At 38.6% G+C, this 22,841-nt stretch overlaps 1 protein-coding gene across 1 annotated transcript in view; it reads left to right on the forward strand.

Annotated features, from left to right (window-relative positions):
- Positions 1–22,841, forward strand: part of LOC124788817 (ubiquitin carboxyl-terminal hydrolase 34) — a 518,595-nt gene that overhangs the window by 33,999 nt on the left and 461,755 nt on the right. Inside the window, exons 7-9 of the mRNA XM_047256101.1 lie at positions 3,571–3,789; positions 6,248–6,457; positions 9,416–9,533. Coding sequence (XP_047112057.1) covers positions 3,571–3,789; positions 6,248–6,457; positions 9,416–9,533 — 547 coding nt within the window. The remainder of the gene's footprint in view (positions 1–3,570; positions 3,790–6,247; positions 6,458–9,415; positions 9,534–22,841) is intronic.

Consider the following 22,841-nt stretch of genomic DNA (forward strand, 5'->3'; position numbering starts at 1 on the left):
ATAATCACAAAGAATATTAATTGCAGAGGAAGGCATAAAAATAAATAACAAATGAATATACATTGCTTGGTAATAACTTGTAAGTTTTTTCTCATGATAGTGAGGTCTTCTGTTACTGAATTTTTAGATTACAATTTTGTTAATTAAAACCATTGATTTTTCATGCCAACATCTCTGCAGTCTCTAGTTATTTATTGCTAAGGACTTATTACTTCAATTTCTCGATTTGTTACTTAATTTAGTGTATGTGTATAATTTTATCAATGACAACAATCCACCAATAATTACGATAACGCACGTCCTTCCAGATCATTACACACGCCTTTTCAATGAGTATCAAGTTCTGTATCAAATAGGACATAGTGATACATATAAAGACACACATACAAGGCCTTCAGAAGCACTGAATTGTCCGATAACTATCCGGATGCATATAAAAAAGGTGGAATCAGACGTTTCATATGAATTTTGGGGAAGGCTGTATCGTTATAAGCTTTTCAAAACGGAGAACAAACAAAAATCAGTACTCAAAACAATGCATGTCAATAGCAGCAGAGGAAGTATCGATATCTGTAGTCCCTTGTTTCATGAATAACAATCTCTGGCGCAAATATAAACATTTGAATTTTACAGAGTGAAATGCACTTACATATGACAAGAATGTTGTGCGAAGGGGTGTGGTGCTGCATCGTGGTACAGTTCAGACCAAATAATGTGCCTTATAATCTCTCAAATGTATGCATCAAGCTATTCAGGAAGATGTGCGCTACAAAATAGGCATATTCTTGGAAAACAAAGTTTTTTGTGCCCTCCCTCTCCTAATTAACTGCCAACCAATGATTATTGATTGTGATCGAGAACACGAGTGTCACTAAAATTTGTTGTGTCTTATAGTTAAAAGGGCGATTTTACAGACATTGTAAATAAAACGATGGAAAGTCCGGGTCGCAAAAATCAACAATTTCGAAAACAATAGATTGCTACTCATCATAAAGATGACACATTGAGTTGCTGACAGGCACAATGAAAATGCTGTTACACACTAATCTTTGGGCCAGTCTTCTTCAGAAAAAAGAAAACACACACATTCACACAAGCTGGCAGACATGACCACTATCTCTGCCCTCTCTAACCGGAGAGCTAGAGCCAAAGCAGTTGGAGACAGCGGTCATGTTTACCTGCTTATGTGAAAGTGTATGTGTGTTTTCCTTTCTTTTCTGGACAAGGCTATGGCTGATAGCTTAATGCATAACAGTCTTTTTTTCATGCCTGTCAGATTCTCAGTGTGTCGTCTTTAGAGTGAGTAGCAATGGATCTGTCTCATTATTGTAGATGTTAAAAATATCTGGCTCTGGAAAAGTGAATATCCCGATCTGCTCAACAAAGTTTGACTTAAGTTTTTTTCTGCTCCTTGTTGTACAACACCTTATGGTGACTGAGTGTGAGAAATTAATTTAGAATAAACTAAAAAAATTATAAATTGTCACCATTCTAGGTTCCATAACAAGCTGGAAAGGGAGTAGCTTTGCAGTTATGACTTCTGTTTATTGAATTCACGTACCCACACAGCTGTGTTCATTGAAAATTTATTAACTCACATGTAATATATTTTAAAACATGTCAGTACCCTCCTCGGGCATCTTTCAAAGGCCGTCAGTATTCAAATTCTCAAGCACAGAATAAATGAAGCCTGCATAGACCATAAGATCATGACAGCCACCAGCCAGCAAGCTGCATAGTCTGACTGTCACCACCGTCTTGTAGCCCAAAGTTTATTTATTAATTTTGAAGTAAATTAATAATATGGGCAGCTGGCCACATTTTCACAGTACATGGTATGCTGAGATAGTGATAAGTTGCAGATAGGGATAGCAGTGGTAGAATTTAAATAAACAGTTTCCATAATATTCATCTTACGTTCTTCTTCTTCTTCTTTTTCTTGTAAGTCGTAGGCTCATAGTTCATTTTGAAATGTAACTTTTTATACTGTTCTAGAGGATACTCGGCTAGTGGACTTTTAGGTGTTCATTTTTTGTCATTTCACTTCACATCACATTCAACATCAACCGTGATGCTAACACAACACACACAACCTATACTCCATCATCGCACTTCAAACTCGTACTACCCAAAGACAAAGGTATACCTCCAGCACCATCTAGCAAAGAAAATACTATCATCTATCGATCTGTTTGTGCAAAATCATCTTTGAAACATATATTTCAAAAATAAAGTACAAATAATTGTTTATCATTGCTTATCTTTTTAAGAAGTCCATAATCATAATTACATTAAATGTTTATATCAATATTATGAGAAGGAAAGTTGGTACTCACCATATAGTGGAGATGTTGAGTTGCAGATAGGCACAACAAAAAGACTCCTACAATTAAAGCTTTCAGCCATTAAGGCATTTGTCAACAACAATAGACATACATACCCCCCCCCCCTCCCCCCCCCCCCCCCCCCCCCACACACACACACACAACTGCAGTCTCAGACAACTGAAACCACACTGCGAGCAGCAGCACCAGTTCATGATGGGTGGGAGTGGTAACTGGGTGGGGTAAGGAGGAGGCTGGGTTTGGGAGGGTGAGGGATAGGAGAGTATGTTGAAGTGGGGGACAGTGAAGTGCTGTAGGTTAGATGGAGGGCAGGGGAGAGGTGGGGAATGGGGGGGGAGGTGGAGTAGTGGAAAAGGAGAGAAATATGAAGACTGGGTGTTGTGGTGGAATGACGGCTGTGTAATGCTGGAACGAGAACAGGGAAGGAGGTGAATGGGTGAAGACAGTGACTAATGAAGGTGTTCATATATGTGATGTTTTCACATTTTTGTATAGCTGTATGGTAGAGGATTTCTGGGTTTTGAGCATAAACTTGGAAATCAGTCATTTCATATGATTCAAGATCGGTTAGTACGTGTATCTCACCATAACCAGTTTTCTTGCAGTAGTAATTGGCAACAAGTAACCAGGGAGTGACAGGTCAGCTTGTTGGCTGGTGGTTGTCAAAGTCCTATGGTCCATGCAGGCTGATCTTGGTTTACTCTGTGCTTGCGAATTTGAGTACTAATGGCCTTTAGAAAGTGTGTGAGGATGGTATTTAAGTGTTTTAAAATGAATTAAATGTGAGGTGGTATACTTTCAATGAACATAGCTGTAGGTGAGCTGAATAAGCAGAAGTCAAATCATAACTTCTCTTGTCAGTAACTTCAAAATAATTTGGTGTTTGTGCAGTACGTTATAAAGCACCATCGTCATTAAATTTAATTTTTTTTAGGGATAATTCGTAGTGCTTTGAAGTTTGTGTCTTTGGTGCATAGTCCCAGCTGATCCATCAACTTTGTTTTATTTATTACATCCAGAATTAGAATTAGAACACTAAAGAAAGAATGGGTGGTGCAAATAGCTCAGAATCCCATCCCCACCTTGTTTATTTCTGAATTAAGAGTTGGTACTGTTCTTGCATATTGTGTTGAACAAATCAAATCAGTTTTGTGAAATATGTGCAAAGTAAATTGTTGTAACATTCATTGAAGAAAGTATCCTTGCATTGTTTGTTTTGTTCTAGGTAATAAAGCAGAGTCACATAATACTCAGCTTTTTAGCAATGGAATGCAAGATAACAGATGAACATATAGACATTATTTGGCAAGCTGCACAGTTAAAACACTGCAGTAAGCAAGTTCATGACCTTCTTCCTCCACTCATTAAAAACTTGGAATCTGGGCCTGTGTTACATCTGTACAATCTTCTTTGTAAAATGGAACCTAAAGACCACACAGAGCAGGTAAATATTTCATATTGTTTGTGTACTGGCAATGGTTGCATCTGTGGTATTAAAGCATGGCTTGTACAACATCTAATGTGCCTGGGGAGAAAGTAGTAAGGTGTAATCAGAAGTGCTACAGGACTATGTGTTCTCGTATATAATAATATTGGGTTGGTGCGTAAGTTCATAGTGTTTTTCCATAAGTTTAATATAAGCAAAACAGATACACATAAAAGAGACATTGGTCATCAAAAATATATTCTCCTAACTGTTTACAAATCTGCCAACGCTTGGGCAACTTTTGATTCCGTGATTGTAGAAATCATTTGATTTTGTGGCAAAGAACTTGTCAGCCATATTCAGAGCGCATTTTCAACCACATAGGGAGTTCCTTGAAGGTTGTACCATAGAGCGCAGAAAAGGTGAAAATCTGAGGGTGCAAGGTCAGGTAAGTAATATGGATGTTGAATGACTTTCCAACCCAACTCTTATATTGTGTTTTTTGTCAGTCTATCAGAATGTGGGCTTGCGTTATTGTGGAATGGCATCACTTCACACAGTCTTCTTGGTCATTGTTCTTCAATTGCGTCTGCAAGACCACTCAGTTGTTGACAATTAAATGTCAAGAGTGATGGTACACCTCAGGGAAGCAATTTATTGTACACCACACTGTTGCTTTTCAGACAGATGCACAACATGATTTTTTGTGAATGCGTGCAGATCTTTTTACAGGGAGTTGCTGCTTTGCTGGGCTTGACAAATCCTTTCTTTTCCTTATGTTACCATAAAGACACTATTTATCATCACCAGTAACGGTACAGGATAGGAATGTCGGTGTTGTTCACGAGGCAGTTGATGATGAACAAGCAGAGATGCACATATGGCCACTGGCTGATTTTTGTGATTTTTGGCTTAGAGCATGTGGTATTCATACACCTGATTTTTTAACTTCCCCATTATATGCAAATGTCACATGATGGTGGAATAAATCACAGTTCATCACATTTGCCAGTTCTCGAGTACAATGTGGATCATTGGGGATTAATGTGTTTAAACGATCTTAATCAAACCTCAAAGATCTTCCTGGACGTGGAGGGCACTAATGTCAAAATGATCATCCTTAAGAGAAAACCATTTTCTTGACATCCCCTGCCCAATGACATTATCACCATCCCACATACTCTACAACAGTAGTTGACCTGTAGTGTGATGATAATTAAGTGTTGTTATCAATAATTGTACAATCTCTGTATAACAATGCTGTCATTCAATATACTGCAATACGTTTATTAAACTGCGGTAAATACTGTGTGTCATTCTGCTGCATTTATATAGCATGTGCTTTGGGGTGTGCACAAAATTTTTAGCATGAATTTTCATTCTGCAGTGGAGGGTGCAGTAATTTGGGACTTTCTGGCAGATTAAAACTGTGTGCAAGCTGGATTGGGTTTAAATCTAGGACCTTTGCCTTGGAAAAGGTCGCATGTATGAGTCAGAGTCTGGCGCAAAGTATCAATGTTGAGAGTTGATTTTCATGTTAGTTTAGCTTTGCTTGAGGATACTTAGCCACTGTAGTGTTCATTATAGATGGCATAAAGCAAACAGGACACACATTATGTTAAGAGATGACAGTAATAGTTGTCCAAGCATACTAAGTTTTCAAGGGAGAATCAGGAGCAGAAACAGTAGCCCAATGTGGTGGTCATCCCAGTCTTTCCAGTTATATGGGTAGACAATGACTGGACGACACAGATACCAGACTAGAGGCATCCAAAATTTTCTTATTCCCCACTGTGCATATGGTCACCTTTTTTCTTACATACCACTGTAGTAGTATTGGAAAATGAAAAGAAAAATAGATATTTGGGTCATTGAAAGAGATCTGGAAAGTAGGGAGAAGATACTTGTGCATTGAAGCTTTGTGTTGGGCCGTATATAACAGACTGGTGTTTAGTACCTGCGTACAAAATGCAGAAAAGACTATTGGTTGGTGCACAACAAGAAACCTAACATCATTGACATTTTCAAAGGATGGGAACAAAATAACAAAATGATAAGATTGATGTTCTCGTATAAGTGCATCACTTAACATTCCAAATTCTGTTATGAAATGTAGTGGATAACCAGTATTCAGAATATTAATACTAGCCAAACTTTTTATTTTAATATATCAATAAATTTAGTAATTTTTTTATTGTAAGTGTGCCAACAAGGTACACGAAAATAATAAGCTGGGATGAAATTGTAGAATTTCATTATATGGATGTTTTTGGTTGCTTCGTTATGTATTTTAGAAATTTGTTTATAACTTTAATAGACTTTGCGTATGATTTTTAACTAACAATGAAAAGTTGAGTCCTGAAAAATTAACTTGTTTCTAAAAGTAACACATTGATTGAACAACAGTCAGATGTTACATTTTGTGATATATTTTGCTACTTAATTATATCTCATGTGTTTCCAAAATTATTTTCAGAGCCTGTATCTTGCTTCAGCACTTATAAAATTTATATGGACAAGTGCAGGAACCTACAGCCAAGTAACGACTGAGGCTCCTTTTTTATCAATGGGAAATAAAAGTGTACTGAAACCTGGTGTTAATGGCGCAAGAACCAACCGAACTGGTGACGTTAGCAGCAGTGAAAATAGCATCAGCATGGAGAATAGTAACTCTGAAGATGAGCAGGTCTGTATTAGAGAATTGTGTTTTTATACTTTTTTTCTCTCTGGGTGACATTTCTTGTGATATATAATAAATAGACTGAAAAGTCTCTCTCTCTCGGAAACAATAGTAAATATATAAGCAAAAAAAAAAAATTCTTTTTCCTGTTACTTTTTATTGAATAGTCTACATTGAGGTGACAAAAGTCGTGGGATAGCGATATGCACATATACTGATGGCAGTAGTATCATGTACACGAGGTATAAAAGGACAGTGCATTGGTGGATTTGTTATTTGTACTCACGTGGTTCATGTGAAAAGATTTCCAATGTGATTACTGCCACACAGCGGGTATTTTCAAACTTTGAATGCTTAAATACAAACAGCCACAATACAGCAATAGACATGAAAAGATGATTTTGCATCATGATAGTGCTCGACTCCATGCTCCAAAACCTGTCAAAGCATATTTGGAAATGTTGAGATGGAAAGTCCTACCCCCCTGCCATATTTTTCAGACATTACTCACTCTGACTACCATCTTTTTTGATAATGGCACACAGCCTGGCTGACGAACACTTCCAGTAATTGGATCAATTCTTGGATCTCCTCAAAAGATGCCCAGTTCATCCACCACAGGACTCATATGCTGCCTGAAATATGGGAGAAAGTATTTACCAGTACTTTGAACTGTAAAGTTTTTGTAAGTTTTTTGCAATAAATCCTCTAACTTTGAGAAAAAGCAGAGGAAGCAAAGTTGTAGATTTAGTAATATGTATGGAATGTATTCTGAATGGAGGCCACCATTAAACAATCTCCCCCTCCTCAGAAACAATGAAAGAAAAACCTTTTTTTACTGCAAATGAGTTCATTTTTTCTCAAAGCATTTCCCTTCAAAATTTATTCACTTTTGTACATGTTCAAGCTGTTTGTTGAGCACCTCTGTAATGCTGTTACACAGACTGAACAATTCCATGACAAAATGCATTGCTCTCCCTCCCTCCCTCCCTCCCAAGGAATCCAAATAGAAGAACCATACTCTAGAATTGGTAGAACAAGTGCCTTATATGCCACTTCCTTCATGGATGAGTTACATTCTTCCCACTATTTGCTTTTTGCAGTCATTTCACTTAAGTTCACTGTGGATAGTTAGTTCTAGATATTTTATGATAGATGTAGTTTCCAGCAGTTTATCATCAATAGTGTAGTTGTTCACTAATATGTTTCTTTTTCTTTGTATGCACAATATATTATATTTATTTACATTTGAGGGTCAACTGCCAGAGCCTGCCCCATTCATCATTCCTCTGCAGTTTGTTCTTAAATCGATACTGTTTTCTGATGTGGCTACTTTGTTACAGACAACTGCATCATCTGCAAACAGTCTTCAAAAGTTTCCAGCACTTTCTATTCCTGAATCTGGTCCGATAATCAGTAAGCTTGTGGTTTTTTTTTTCACTAAATGACAGTGCTGGACGGTGTCAGATGCCTTCCTGAAGTCAAGGAACATGGCATCAACCTGAGCACCATTGTCTACAGTGCTATGGGTCTTGTGGAAGAACAGAGCGAACCAATTTTCGCAAGATCTTTGTGTGTGGAAGTCTCGTTGATTTTTCTAGAGGAGATTTTCACTCTCCAAAAAGTCATAATTCTTGAGCATAAAACATGTTCTGTAATTCTACTGCAAATTGACATATATGGGCATATAATTATGTGCATCTGTCCTGCAGCTATTCATGTAAACACACGTGACCTGCTCTTTTATCCATTCAGTAGCTACCTTTCATTGCTCCAGCAATCTATGATAAACTGATGTTAGAAGGGAGGCAATTTCTTTCCCATAGTCTTTGTAGAATCTCATTAATATCTGATAAGATCCTGACGCTTTTCCACTACTAAGCAATTGTAGTTGATTTTCTATTCCGAAAACAGTTGTCTCAGTATCTGCAATTTCGGTGGCCATTCGGTGATTGAAAGAAAGGGCTGTGTTATGATCTTCTATGGCAAAACAATTTCTGAAGATTCAGTATTTTGGCCTTCTCTTAGTTAGCTTCCATTTCAGTGCCAATGTGGTCACTGAGTGAATGAATAGGGGATTTCGATCTGCTTACTGATTTTACGTAAGACCAAAACCTCTTAGGGTTTTTATAGGTATTCAGATCAGTTGACAAAATTGTATTTTCAGAGTCATTGTATGCCTCTCTTTTGCCATCTTTACACTCATTTTCATTTTGGTCAGCTTTTGTTTTTTCGGGGAGTCTGCTGGCAAAAAATATTGCTTTTGTTTAATTACAGTATTATGAAAAGAACAGTTGCTACACACCAGATAGCGGAAATGCTGAGTCGCAGGTAGGCACGACACACACACACACACACACACACACACACACACACACACACACCACACACCCACAGACCATAGTCTGTGACTGCTGAGGCCTGACTGCTTTTACGAAAATTTACTCACTGAAAAATGTGCAGCTCTCTCCAAAATAAAACCTGAAATTAGCTGCTGACCATAGATGTCAACTGTAACAGTACACCATAAACAATAACAAGCAGGAACCATGCTCTGAATACCTCCATCTGTACGTATGTGCATTATCCCCGTCTAGTGCGTGTGTGCTGATTCATAAGTATTTGGAATTGATGTCTGTATCCACATGCGAATAATTTGTCTGCTAATTCTCTAAGTTCCATCTATTCTGTCACCAGATGGCTGACACACTAGATCCATACCATTCATGGCAGATCATCATCTAATACTCGCTTCCGAAGCTTCCGAAATTAGAGATGTTGAGTTTGTACTATTACCTTCTAGAAAGACTGGTTTCATTGCTTGTCATTGATTTCATGTTAAATTATGATTGTTGGTTACAGGAACAATAAAAATGTATAAATACCATTTCGGTGATAGCTTTACATTCTTAAAAAAGTACAGCATTTATTTGTTATGTTATATTTGTTTTTTTTTTTTTTCAGGGCTGTTGCATGCCATCAGATACTGCTCAGTTGATAACAAAGGAGAAAGATCAAGGTGATAAAACAGTAAATAATAGCAAACACAAAAAGAGCCCCATTAATGTTGAAAACTCAGACGGTGAGTGCAGTAGTTTTTATTACCATAAATGATTGATTACTTGGTGTTGGAATTGCAAAAGATTGCTTTCTCTGCTTGTATGAAGAAGGAAAAAGATCACTTAAAAAGAAAATATATGGCTCACTTGTGCGTGGGGCTAAACAAGAAGTGAAAAGGAAGAGTTTCTGAAGGATAGCTTATTAACAGACATAATAATTAGTCTATTTAAATGTAAATGGGTGATTGTAACGAAGTACACTTTAGAACACTGCTTAGCTGGAAGTGCTCTGTAATGGGACAAACGATCTAACAGAATGGATATTATTTAAATCACCAAGGCAATTAAAATAGTCAGCTCAAGAATATCACTTACAATCACTTGCTTGATTTGATGTGTTTTGCATGGCAGGATGAAATCCAATTAGGATGCATTCCTGTAAATTTTACTGACATAAAATTTTTTGAATGTGGTTCACTTAGAACACGGAAGAATGTGTCATTAGGCATATTTTTCAATCTTTCTCCTAATAATAATAATAATAATAATAACAATACCTTTTTTGGGGGGGAATGGGGGTTGTTAAGTGGTAAAGTGCATGGACTGACTTTTATTCTCAATGTTTTGTATTTGAATTCATTAACTCAAAGGTAATTGTATCTACTGAAAGCAAAGTGTCAACAAATTCCATTTGTTCCCACAAAAGATACTGATTTGCACTCACAATGAGACCATGCAGACTGGCTCACTCCAGTATTCTTAATATGTATTGTATTTGAAGGTCAGTTCTGCTAAGTGTGAAACATGTTCATTTATCAACCCTTTGACCACTGTGGAAGTGTTAACTCCTCATGCTTTACCACTCCCCATGTACCGAGGATATGTTTAAATGCAGCCTGTGGGTTTTCCTTTGAAGTGATAGTGTGTCCCATTCCTCAACCCTGTCATTGCTGTGGCTTGAGTTACTTCCATATGTTGGTGAATAAAAAAGTTTTGAGTATTTATCATATAAGATACATGCCTCTTTGCATGCAAAGAACTTTGTTTTGATCTCTTGAACCATTTGTGAAATATGATGGTTGTGATGACCACATGACTCCGGATACGCAGGGACGGAACTGCGCCCCATGTGCACCCGTCCACCCGATATAAAAACCAATAATTCAAGAACAAAATCAGGTATCATTCTGCTCTCAGTTTTAAATAAAATGTCGATATCTTACCGGCGTTTTATACACAGTGACGTATCGTTTAAAATCAAACATACCCAACGTTTACACAATGTGTTTTTATCTCTGCAAACTCATTAAAATTTCGTGCAGTGATTTACTCTATTTGGTGCAGCACAGTAACTGTGACGAATAATAAAAAGATATTTAGTCATCTGTCAAACAAAGATATGAGATGGTAAGATGTGCAACCACCAATTTTTTTCACTGAATAGTTTTCTTAAAATTAGATGATGCGTATTTCGATAGCAGCTGAAATGCCATCTTACAGCATGGGTAGCAACATTAGGCAAGCAGATACACCACCGTCAAAGCTGCAATCAACACAGAATGCAGAGAGCACATCTGTAGCAGTCAAAGGATGAAGAGTGTCACTGATAGCTGAGGGTGTAGCAGTGTAGGTCTCGAAATTGCAAAGTTGCAGGTTTGATTTTTGGTAGTAGCAACTTTGTTGTACTGTTACTTAAATTCTTTATTACCAAATGGAAATGTTAATTAACAGATATTGATTAATAATTTTTAATATGAATCTTATCTTTTTACTTTAAAATACTGACAGAAAAAAATTCAAATTTTAAATCAAACGCAGGAAACTCCAGTTAGGAATATCAACAGTGTAGGAAAAGATAGATTTCTACGTACTGCAAAGAAGTTGCAAGTTGCAGATAGGCACTATCAAAAAACACTCGCATATAGCTTTCGGCCACAGCCTTCATCAGTAAAACTTGCATACGCACTTATCCAAGCACACCTCAGCATACACGACCGCCAACTCCAGCATCTCGGGCTGGAGTGCAACATCACATGGGATGCAAGCAGCAATCTGGAGGGGATGGGGAAGGGGAAGGGATAGTAGAGTATGGGTAGGGAGAGAGACAAACGCTGTCTGGTGGAGTGTGTAGGGACTAGACTGCCAACAGGTGCTGCGTCAGGAGGTTGTGGGATAGGGAGGTGGGGAAAAAAGGATAGGAACGGGGAAAGACGAGTGGATGTGTTGGCAGAGGGCTGCAAATAAACAGGGTGGGAGATGAGACTGGGAAGGAGACGACAGGAGAAGGTGGAAACTATTGGTTGAAGGATGTGGGGACAGTATTTTACCATAGGTTGAGGCCGGGATAGTTATGGTAGCGGCTGGATAGCCACAGGAGCAGAGAATGTGCGTTAAGGATAACTCGTATCTGTGCTGTTCAGAAAAGCTGGTGATGGAGGGAAGGATCCAGATGGCCCAGGTAGTGAAGCAACCATTGAAATCAAGTGTGTTATGTTCAGCTTTATGCTACCGGATCTACTTTGCTCTTGGTGACAGTTTGGCGGTGGCTGTTCATCCTGGTGGACAGCTGCTTAGTAGTCATACCAATATAAAAAGCTGTGCAATGATTGCAGCAGAGCTGGTAAATGACGTGGCTGCGTTCAGAGGTGACGCATCCACTGACAGGATAGGATAAACCTGTGACAGGGCAGGAATAGGAAGTGCTGGTTGGGGGGATTGGGCAGGATTTGCACCACAGGGATATGATCCTTGTGGCAAGAGGTTGGGATTAGGAGTGGCGTAGGGATGGACTAAGATGTTGTGGAGGTTGAGTGGCTGACAAAACACCACTTTAAGAGGGGTGGGAAGTATCTCAGGTAGGACGTCCCTCATTTCAGGTCACGATGATTAAAGCCCTGATGAAGGATGTAGTTCAGTTAATTAAGTCCGGGGTGGTAATGGGTGATGAAGGAGACACTCCTACGTGGTTGGTTCTTTGGGATGGTGGTAGGATTGTGGGTGTGAGGGGAACTGGCACAGGCGATCTGTTTGCGGACTAAGTCTGTAGGCTGTGAAGGCCTGGGTGAGACCCTCAGCATACTACACAAGGTAGTTTTGTCACTGAAGATGCTCCGTCCCCAGGTGGCCAGGCTATATGGGAGGGATTTTTTTGTGTGACAGGGAACAAAGATAGGGTGTCTTGGCCCTGGGTCGATATCAAGAAGGTACCATCAATGGACCTGAACCAGACTAGGGGTTTGGTGTTTTGGGAGGCTAGGAAGGTATGCTCTAGATGGCCCATAAGAAGGCTGGCACAGGAGGGTGTCATGCAGGTGTTCATGGCTGTGCTGCAGATTTGTTTATATATCTTCCCTTCAATTGAGAAGTTGTGGGTTAGGATAAAGTTAGTAAGGCATATAAGGAATGAGGTTGTGAGTTCGGAGTGTGAAGGACGTTGAGAAAGGTAGTTCATCTCTCTTCCCATCTGTATACTACCATCCCTTCCCCTTCTCCAACTCCCTCCTGATTGCTGCTTGCGTCCCATGTGATGATGCGTTCCGTCCGGAGTTGGCGGTCATGTATGCATGAGGTTTTCTTGCTTTTTGTATGTCTGTCTGTGTGTGTGTGTCTGTGTGTGTGTGTGTGTGTGTGTGTGTGTGTGTGTGTGTGTGTTGCTAAATTCAAATTGTATATGGTTTTTATAGACACATGAAATGCCTGTATGTTGAATAAAAAATACATTCATGAATAATACTGTTTAATCTCCAGAAATGAACAGGTAGTGTTTTGTATTAGTGGTTCCAAGACTTGCACACACCGCTACTAGTGACTCTTTGAATGTGCTCAAAATGTTTTGTACTTTACAGTACTCTAAAATATTCTGATCTTTAAAGGCAATTTTTTTGAGCTTATTGGGAATTGCATCATGCTATTTGTTAAATTAGTGTTGTGAGCACTGATGTTCAACTTCCTGGAAGAATAAAGATAATGAAGGAGGGCCAGTCTGTAAGATCTCCTTGTCAGATCTCCTTTTAAACTGTAAAAATAAGAAAAAAGGGAAAAATATTGAACAGAAGTACTCTAGTTTCAGTTTCAGCTCCACAGTAACGGAATAACACATGAAGTACAACTGTGGAGGTCCTTCAAGCATTTCTAGTTTTCAGCTATCCCATTGTTGTTAATACTTTCGGCAAAAGACTGAACTATTGAACTGACTATGAGTTGATGCTTTGTTAGAAGTACAACAGTGTACTGGAAGTCAGTGGTGATCAAAGCTTTCAGTGACTCTTTTAATTACGTATGGTTATAACACACTTATTTACTGTAAACTTCTTGCAATTATCATATGAATCATTCTGCTGTAAATCAGGAACAAAAAAAAATTTCTTATGTGGATTTCACTATCCTGCATTCACATTCACAATTTTTGAAGTTATTAAGCATACTTCAGTGAATCTTCATTAAAGAAGTGACCCTGTTTCTTGCAACAAGAGCTGAGAGTCTTCAGAATATCATCATAGTTCATCTTGTATCACTGTTCATGAATTCCTTTAATCATGAAAAGTAAAGATGGAAGATAATTGTCATTTGTAGACTACACTATGTTACAAGATATTTTTTTTTAATTTTTTACTTGCGTCAGTTCTCTACTCCATCTAGTGTCTTTGATTACCTGATTCACCCATCAGCTAGTGTCATTTTTATAATTCCCCAGGAAAGAACACTCTAATAAGAACAATTTCTTGGGCAGTGATATTTAATCAGTTAAAGTTTATTTTCATGTAGCAGTTTTCTGTTGTAGCAAATATTAATAGTAATTATATAACAAAATGGTTTTGAAGAGGGTGAAATTAGTTCCATTTAAAACTATCAAGTACTTGCTGTAGAAAAACATGAGTAGATTAATTTATTGAATGTTTGTGAAGTGCATAATTAAATGGTGGCACGACACCATGTCTAGATAGCTGAGCTGTATAGATATACTTTTCTGGTCAGTATACAATGCCATCCATATTTATTGTATAAAATTAATTTAAAAGAATATGGTTGGTTATCTTTGTTCGCATGATCAATAGAGCATAATGGTGACCTCTTGCTATGATGTGGAATGAGTCAGTTGTGCAATTATAGTACATCTCAGCAGAAAATATGGCAAGATCTGGGACATTTACATTATTTCTTAAGTTTCTTACTTTCATACTGTAGTTTGTACTTTAATATGTTCATTGTCTCTCTCCCTCTCTCTCTCTCTCTCTCTCTCTCTCTCTCTCTCTCACACACACACACACACACACACACACACACCATACTACACTTTCTGTGGAGTTAATCAAGTTGTTAAGCAGATATATTGGTTTGTGTTTGAATTTAATTTTATATTATCCAACAAATTTTTTGGATAAGTTTGTTAATGGTTAAAGATTTTTATGGCAGAATGTGTCATTCCTTTCTGCATCACATTTGAGTGATGGATAGTGTGAATCATATCTGCTTCTTCTACTATATTTATGAACATTAATATTGTTTTCAAACTGTAATTGAGTGTTGACTACAAACTTCATAAGGTGTGTGTGAAATCTTATGAGACTTAACTGCTAAGGTCATTAGTCCCTAAGCTTACACACTACTTAACCTACATTATCCTTAGCACAAACACACACACCCATGCCCGAGGGAGGACTCGAACCTCCGCCAAGACCAGCAGCACAGTCCATAACTGCAGTGCCTTAGACCACTCGGCTAACCCCCGCGCGGCGAAAACTTCATAAGGAAGGAAATGTTTTGTGAGACTATTGCCAGTATGGCCAACTGTTAAAAGATCTCTCTCCAAGAAGCTGAAGAATGCACGACACGTACTATTCTTATGACACACTTCTGTGCAACAAAAACTTTCTTCATCAGTAATGAGTTTCTCCAGAATATGACAAGACATTGTTGAATGACAGTAGCAAAAGTAGGTCCACTTTTTAAGATTTTCATCTGACTCTATATGTAAGGCAAAAGTTGTAAGGCTTAGACATTTCAGAAGATTGGTAACCTGTTATTTCCAGTTCATGTTTGTACCAATATGAACATACAGGAATTTATAATATTCTATTTCGTTTATTGAGTTACACGCACAAATTATTTCTAATGGTGTAGTCAGCCTTGGGCCATACTGAGTTGCATGCATTGTGTTTTATCTATATTCAGTGACAATCAGTTGCTGAGAACCAATTATTAATACACAAGAAAATATTATTTACATTTTCAGATGTTTAAGTTATTGCATTTAGGCTTCATTATAACACTTGCATTATTGGCAAAGAGAGACTATTGCTTCTGAGATATGTGATGAAAGATTATTTATATCTAAAAAAGCAAGAGTGGACCCAGTATCGATCTCTCTGGTATACCTGCTGTGATTATTCCCCCTTCAGAAGACGCTGTTTCATTGTGTGCAATCACTGAGCTTGTTAACACATTTTGCCTCTTTAGTAAAACCCTGTGTTTACAATTTTCAAGGGACTTAAAAAAAAATTGTATAAAAGTGGGAAATAATGTTTTAAGCTGTAAAAGTTGTGCATTGGATACCCTCTTGCATTTTTAGTTTATGTGTATGTACATAATAGGCATCAAAATATTTGTCAGGGACTTGTTTATTATCTAATAAAGATTTATTATCCAATAAATTCCCAGGATGGGAAGTAGAAACATTTGATCAATTTCATGCGTCATAATCTTTTTGGAAAGCCTGCAGCTCTAATTTATTATTTAAATAATGAAACACTGCACCAGTTATGTATTTCTTCATGCTTAGCTTGATGCATTTGGAGAATTTTTTTGTCTTGTACTCAAGTGCAAATATTAAATATTTACATAACTATTTTTTGTGCTGTTTGCATATGTGGTGTTTTGCGTGTCATGCACTGTAGCCTTTATGAGGTTATCAGGTACTGTGCCTCCTCAGTTATGTAGAAAATGCACACGAGCAAACTATCACTCCCATTGTTACTGTAACAAAAAAAGTATGTAAATGCTGCACCTGGCGACAGGAATAAATTCTCAAAACACGTTTTACTCAGCTTGGAAATTGGCACTGTGTTTAAACAAAAAACATTTGAGCAACACAAAGTGAGTGAAAGTCTCAACTAGCTCTACAAGTGGCCAAATGACAAAACATGCTAAATATGATTTGACAGAGGTGTGATGACGATCGCAACAATCGTGAAACTGTGCATGTGCCGTAGAGAAAATTTGAAAATGGTTGTGATTGGTCTTGATATCTTTATTTGAACAAACCTAGTTAATCATACTGACCACCACATCAACTAGAGCTTCACAGTGGCAGGAGATACGGCACGAATTGTTCCAGCTTTTACATGTTTACCGGTTCATATTCACTGTGTAGAGTGCTCTGGTGTCAAGAAACTTGATCACGTAATGTTTGTAAGCACTACTTGGTGGCCAGTGTCATGCAAGTGCCATTTATGGCAGTTTTTTGTCCCATGAACATTTTTTCATAAAATGTAAATCGCAGAAAATTATACATATGTTGACTCAAAATCTGATGCGAATAAAAATTGTGTGCATAGTAAATTTTACGGGACCGATAAAAATGCTGTAAATGGTGGCAAAACATTAATTACGGGAACATAAAAGTGGGATTATACTATATTGAGTTAGACAGGATGAACTCTAGGTACCAGAAAGGTCTCCGATACCTTAATATTTTAACTTCTCTAGAAGAATACTGCTGCACAGTCAAATGATCATTGTAATAACTTGATTGAAACAGGGAGATACTCTGTCCCTCTACTCTTTAGTGTAGCCGTAGAGAAAGTTGTGAGGAAACTCAAACTAATATCAGCTTGGATTCTCCAAGCAAATATAGTTAAAGTGTTGGCTTAGGCAAGTGATACAGTTGTTGTTGTTGTTGTTGTTGTTGTCTTCATTGTGAGCACTGGTTTGATGCAACTCTACATGCTACTCTGTCCTGTTAAGAGCCTTTTCATCTCTGAATAGTTACTGCAACCTACATCCTTCTGAATCTGCTTAATGTGTTTATCTCTTGGTCTTCCTCAACAGTTTTTATCCTTCACACTTCTCACCAGTACTAAACTGGTGATCCATTGATGTCTCAGAATGTGTCTTATCAACCAGTCTTTTATTCTAGTTAGGTTGTGACACAAATTTCTTTTCTATTCAGTACCTCACCTAGAATTAGCTGCAACTTTTGATGTCTGTCTCACTGATGGGGATGTGACATGACTGCTGAGGTAACCTGAGTGGTGAGACGGCTTTCCTTGCCATGCTGCCACAAGTTCTGGAAATCAGAGAAATATGAGAATTTCAGTTGTGTCAGGGAAATAGGGAAATTTGGGGAAAAAGACCCCTTGTAAAATCTTGTTTTTGTCCCAGTAAATGAAATGGTTTGTTTGCTGAGATATCATGCATTTGCAAAAACAGACATAATGTCTATTGGGATAACAGCAATCAGTGATTTTATGTTACTTTAAATCCGTCTTGATTGCAAATTTTTTTTTTTATTATTCATATGACCGGTTTCGGTTCATTCAGAACCATCTTCAGATCTGATATTTAAGTTACAGGAGTAACCCGTCCAATTCAGCAACTTTCACATGCTACGTAGCATGTGAAAGTTGCTGAATTGGACGGGTTACTCCTGTAACTTAAATATCAGATCTGAAGATGGTTCTGAATGAACCGAAACCGGTCATATGAATAATAAAAAAAAAATTTGCAATCAAGACGGATTTAAAGTAACATAATATCATGCATTGTCACTGGCTGAGTGTAGCTGAGTACGTACGCCGCTTCCCTACTCCCTCATTCTTACTGCTTCTCCCTTTCCCACCACTCCCCTCAGCTTTCAGTCAGAGCTGCCACCACTTCTTGCTGCTAGTCTAACAGCTGCTGACAAGAGGCAAGGAGGCGTGAGGGGTGGTTTGTTTGGATCTGATTGCCAGAGATTGTTGATTCAGCGGTCATAGACAGCAGTCATGTGAGCATGAGTTGTGTCTGAGTGATTGTGTGAATGTGTGTATGCTCTCATTTTCCAACAAAGGCTAAGGCTGAATATTTATTTTTTTGAGAGTGTGTGACACGTGAATAGCTGGCCACATGAGTGGATTTCCGTGACGGGCCAAAACCACAGGCCATATCTGCAGGTTTCTCTAATGGATCGGGCCTGCCGATCTGAAGCCAATCGTTTCCCACTAATGTGCAGACCCTGCCCATCAGATCTAGTCTCACCGATCTGCTCGCTGGGCGGGTTTGCTTGTGTGTGGGCATAATGTGGCGGATTTTCGTGGTTTATCCGTGGACCCAGGACATAGGTGCTCCTCGGCAGGCCAAAGGCTACAGGCGATGGATTTCAGGAATTGTGACTATCTCACCACAAGTACATTATACAGTGCGGCATTTTATAGCCATTTTATGTTTTGTAGTACATTTTGACACTTCGAATGTACTTTATATATTAGAAAATATGGATGATAAGAAGAAGAAAATTGTGGCAGTCGCTGGTGGTTTGTACACTATGTACTCACGTATTTCTCAAAAGAAAAATCACACAATACCTGTAAATAATAGACGTAACACAGTGAGTAATAACTGACAATAACGAACATAGTAGAACCAACATTGTATTGGCGGTCATCTATAGTATTGGTTTACACACATCTTCCCTGTCTTATACACGTCTTTCAAGAGACCTACTTTTTTCTGAGGTTATTTCTGAAATCAGTGAAGGTATTTTAAATTTGCCTTGCAGCTCCAAGGAAATGCAATTTTTTTCACCAGATGCATATCTTTTTATTGAAATAAAATAACAACGGTGGTCTTAATGAAACATGCATACCATTTGGCTTGCTTTCTCCATCTAAAAACAGTTCATTACAAAAGATATTGATGTTAGTACTTTAGATTTTTGCTCACACATGGGAGAAATATGAGAGTCCTTACATTTTTCTCTCAACTTACGTCTTTACTTGTCCTTGAAATATCAAAATTTGTCAGAGAAAAATGCTGAAACTTGTCTGGAAATCAGGGAAACATCAGGGAATTTCACTTGGGGAAACTTGAGGCATCCCTGTGCCAACGGTTTGTTTGGTGAAGCAACCCTGTTGCTACACTGTGGATAAACAGTGCCATGTTGTGTGACGCATTAGATGTTTGACAAATCTTGTTGTAAAGTGGTATTTTCTGACAGTGGAGTGTTCTGCGGAAAATTTCAGCATGTGTTAACATGAAATTCACAATAAGTGGTCATCCAAGAACATGTTAGCAGCTGTGAAGACAATGTTCTGCTGCAAAATATTCCTCCGAATTCAACAATACTAATGAACAGTGCGCCACTGGCCTAGCATGTAAAGGCAGAGTTAATGGAACTTGTAGTGCTGTTCAAGCCAATAACTCCATGCTACCATGTTGACGAACTGGCTAACACTAAAGGACAATTTAATCACGATTTCTCTTTATCATGCTCATTTAGATCCAAATGGGCATAGGTGAAAAGTAATGTGGCAACAATAAATGTTCGCTCAGTGAGGTTGAAATACTGACAAAAGAAACTGTTGCAAATATTACACCACAGGAGTGGTCTCAAGTTGTTGGCCATACGAAGAATGTAGTTGAAGACCATGGATTCATTAAGTACCATGACGAGTTTTGAGTAATACATAATCTCTTGTTGCCATGTTAACATGCACTTCTTTTGCAGAAGCCGAGTGTACAAATATTAGTCTCACTAACGTTCTATTGCAGCTGAAATTGTGACAGAACCCTGAGACGGTGTATTGTTAAACTAGCAACTCAGAGCAAAACAGGTCAACAGTTATGAAAAGCCCATTGTCAGTATAAAAATAGACGTGTAACTTCTTTACTTATTTTGTTGCAAAATGGAGCTCTTTATGTACATTTCATATTCCCGACATTGGAGACAGGTAGCGATATCCTTCCAAGTTTAAAGAATAATGCAATATGTTATCTCAATATCATATGCAGCAAAAATCACCGAACATGCACCGAAACCGAAGTCATAGCAGCCCCGATTTTTCACTGCAAACTTATACAAATTTCTTGCATTAATTTACCTAATATCAAAATATCACCGTAACTATGCCCATTATTAAAATTATAGGTAGTTCATCATGAAGCTGACGAATTAAGCTGTAAGATGTGCGTGAATCAGAGTATATTACCCAATAGTTTCTTCAAAATAGTTCAAGAAGAACTGCAGATCAGCTGGCTCATGCAGCTTGCTGTCCATGCAGTCAAGAGAGTTTGACAGGTTTTGTGACGAGTAGGCTTAGCATTATTGTCACCTGCTGACACTTTCAGCACACATTGGCAACTGTGCTTCCCTTCCACTCACTCTGTACTTAACTGTCATAAGTTACAGCTAATTTTAAATGTGCTCTAGTTATGTGATCTACCCATTTCATCTTCAGCACTCTTCTGTTGCATCACATTTCAAAAGCTTCCATTCCCTTCGTGTTTAAACTATTTATCATCAATGTTTCACTTCCATACAAGGCTACCCTCATTACAAATACTTTCTGAAAAGTCTTCCTAACACTTAAATCTAAGTGTTTGTGATCAAAAGTATCCAGACACCTGGCTGAAAATGACTTACAAATTTGTTGTGCCCTCCATCGGCAATGCTGGAATTCTGTATGGTGTTGGCCCGCTGTTAGCCTTGATGATAGCTTCCATTCTTGCAGGTATACTTTCAGTCAGGTTCTGGAAGGTTTCTTGGAGAGTGGCAGACCATTCTTCACGGAGTGCTGCACTGAGAAGATGTATTGATGTTGGTTGGTGAGGCCTGTCACGAAGTTGGCATTCCATAACACCCCAAAGGTGTTCTGTAGTATTCAGGTCAGCACTCTGTGCAGGCCAGTCCATTACAGGGATGTTATTGTCGTCTAGCCACTCTGCCCCAGGCCATGCATTATGAACATGTACTTGATTGTGTTGAAAGATGCAGTCGCCATCCCCGAATTGCTCTTCAACAGTGGGAAGCAAGAAGGTGCTTAAAACATCATAAGCCTGTGCTGTGATAGTGCCATGCAAAACAACAAGGGGCGCAAGCCCCCTCCATAAAAAACACGACCACACCACTGCCTCCGAATTTTACTGTTCACACTACACACTCTGGCAGATGATGTTCACCAGGCATTCACCATACCAACACCCTGCCATCGGATCGCCACATTGTGTACTGTGATAAGTCACTCCACACAACGTTTTTCCACTGTTCAATCGTCCAATGTTTACACTTCTTACACCAAGTGAGGCGTCGTTTGGCATTTACTGGCATGATGTGTGACTTACGAGCAGCCGCTCGATCATGAAATCCATGATTTACTCACCTCCCGCCTAACTGCCATAGTACTTGCAGTGGATGCTGATGCAGTTTGGAATTCCTGTGTGATGGTCTGGATAGATGTGTGCCTATTACACATTACGATACTCTTCAACTGTCGGCGGTCTCTGTCAGTCAACAGACGGGGTCCCTTCACATTTCCACTTCACTATCACATTGTAAACAGGGGACTGAGGGATGTTCAGGAGTGTAGAAATCACGTGTACAGACCTATGACACAAGTGACTTCCTATCACCTGACCACATTCAAAGTCCGTGAGATCCGCGAAGCACCCCATTCTGCTCTCTCACGATGTCTGATGACTACTGATGTTGCTGATATGGAGTACCTGGCAGTAGGTGACAACACAATGCACCTAATATGAAAAAGTATGTTTTTGGGGCTGTACGGATACTTTTGATCACATAGTGTATATTCAATGTTAACAAATTTCTCTTTAAACACTCTCCTTGCCATTGTCGGTCTATATTTTATGTTCTCTGCTTTGGCCATCATTTAATTTGCTGCCCAAAAAGCAAAACTTGTCTGCCACTTCAAGCGTTTCATTTTCTAATCTAATTCCTTCAGTATTACCTGTTCTAATTCCATTATCCTTATTTTGCTTTTGTTGATTCTCATCTTACACTGATCAGCCAGAACATTATGACAACCTACCTACTAGCCCACATTTGACATGGATAACAATGGCGGCACATCATGGCATGGAAGCACTGATGCCTTGGTAGGTCACTGAAGGGAGTTGGCACCACAACAGCAGGAGACGTCACCAAATTCTTGTAAAATCTGGGGAAGGGGCTGATGAGCTCTGATGCTATGTTAAATTACATCCCAGATGTGTACAATTGGGTTCAGATCTGGTGGGTTGGGGGACCAGCACATGGAGTCGTTCGAGGAACAGAGTGGTGATCTCCAATTCACCACATTCCTGACTTTTTGACATGGCACATTATCTTGCTGAAAAAT

Source organism: Schistocerca piceifrons, chromosome 1, assembly GCF_021461385.2.
Source record: "Schistocerca piceifrons isolate TAMUIC-IGC-003096 chromosome 1, iqSchPice1.1, whole genome shotgun sequence".
Taxonomy (NCBI): domain Eukaryota; kingdom Metazoa; phylum Arthropoda; class Insecta; order Orthoptera; family Acrididae; genus Schistocerca; species Schistocerca piceifrons.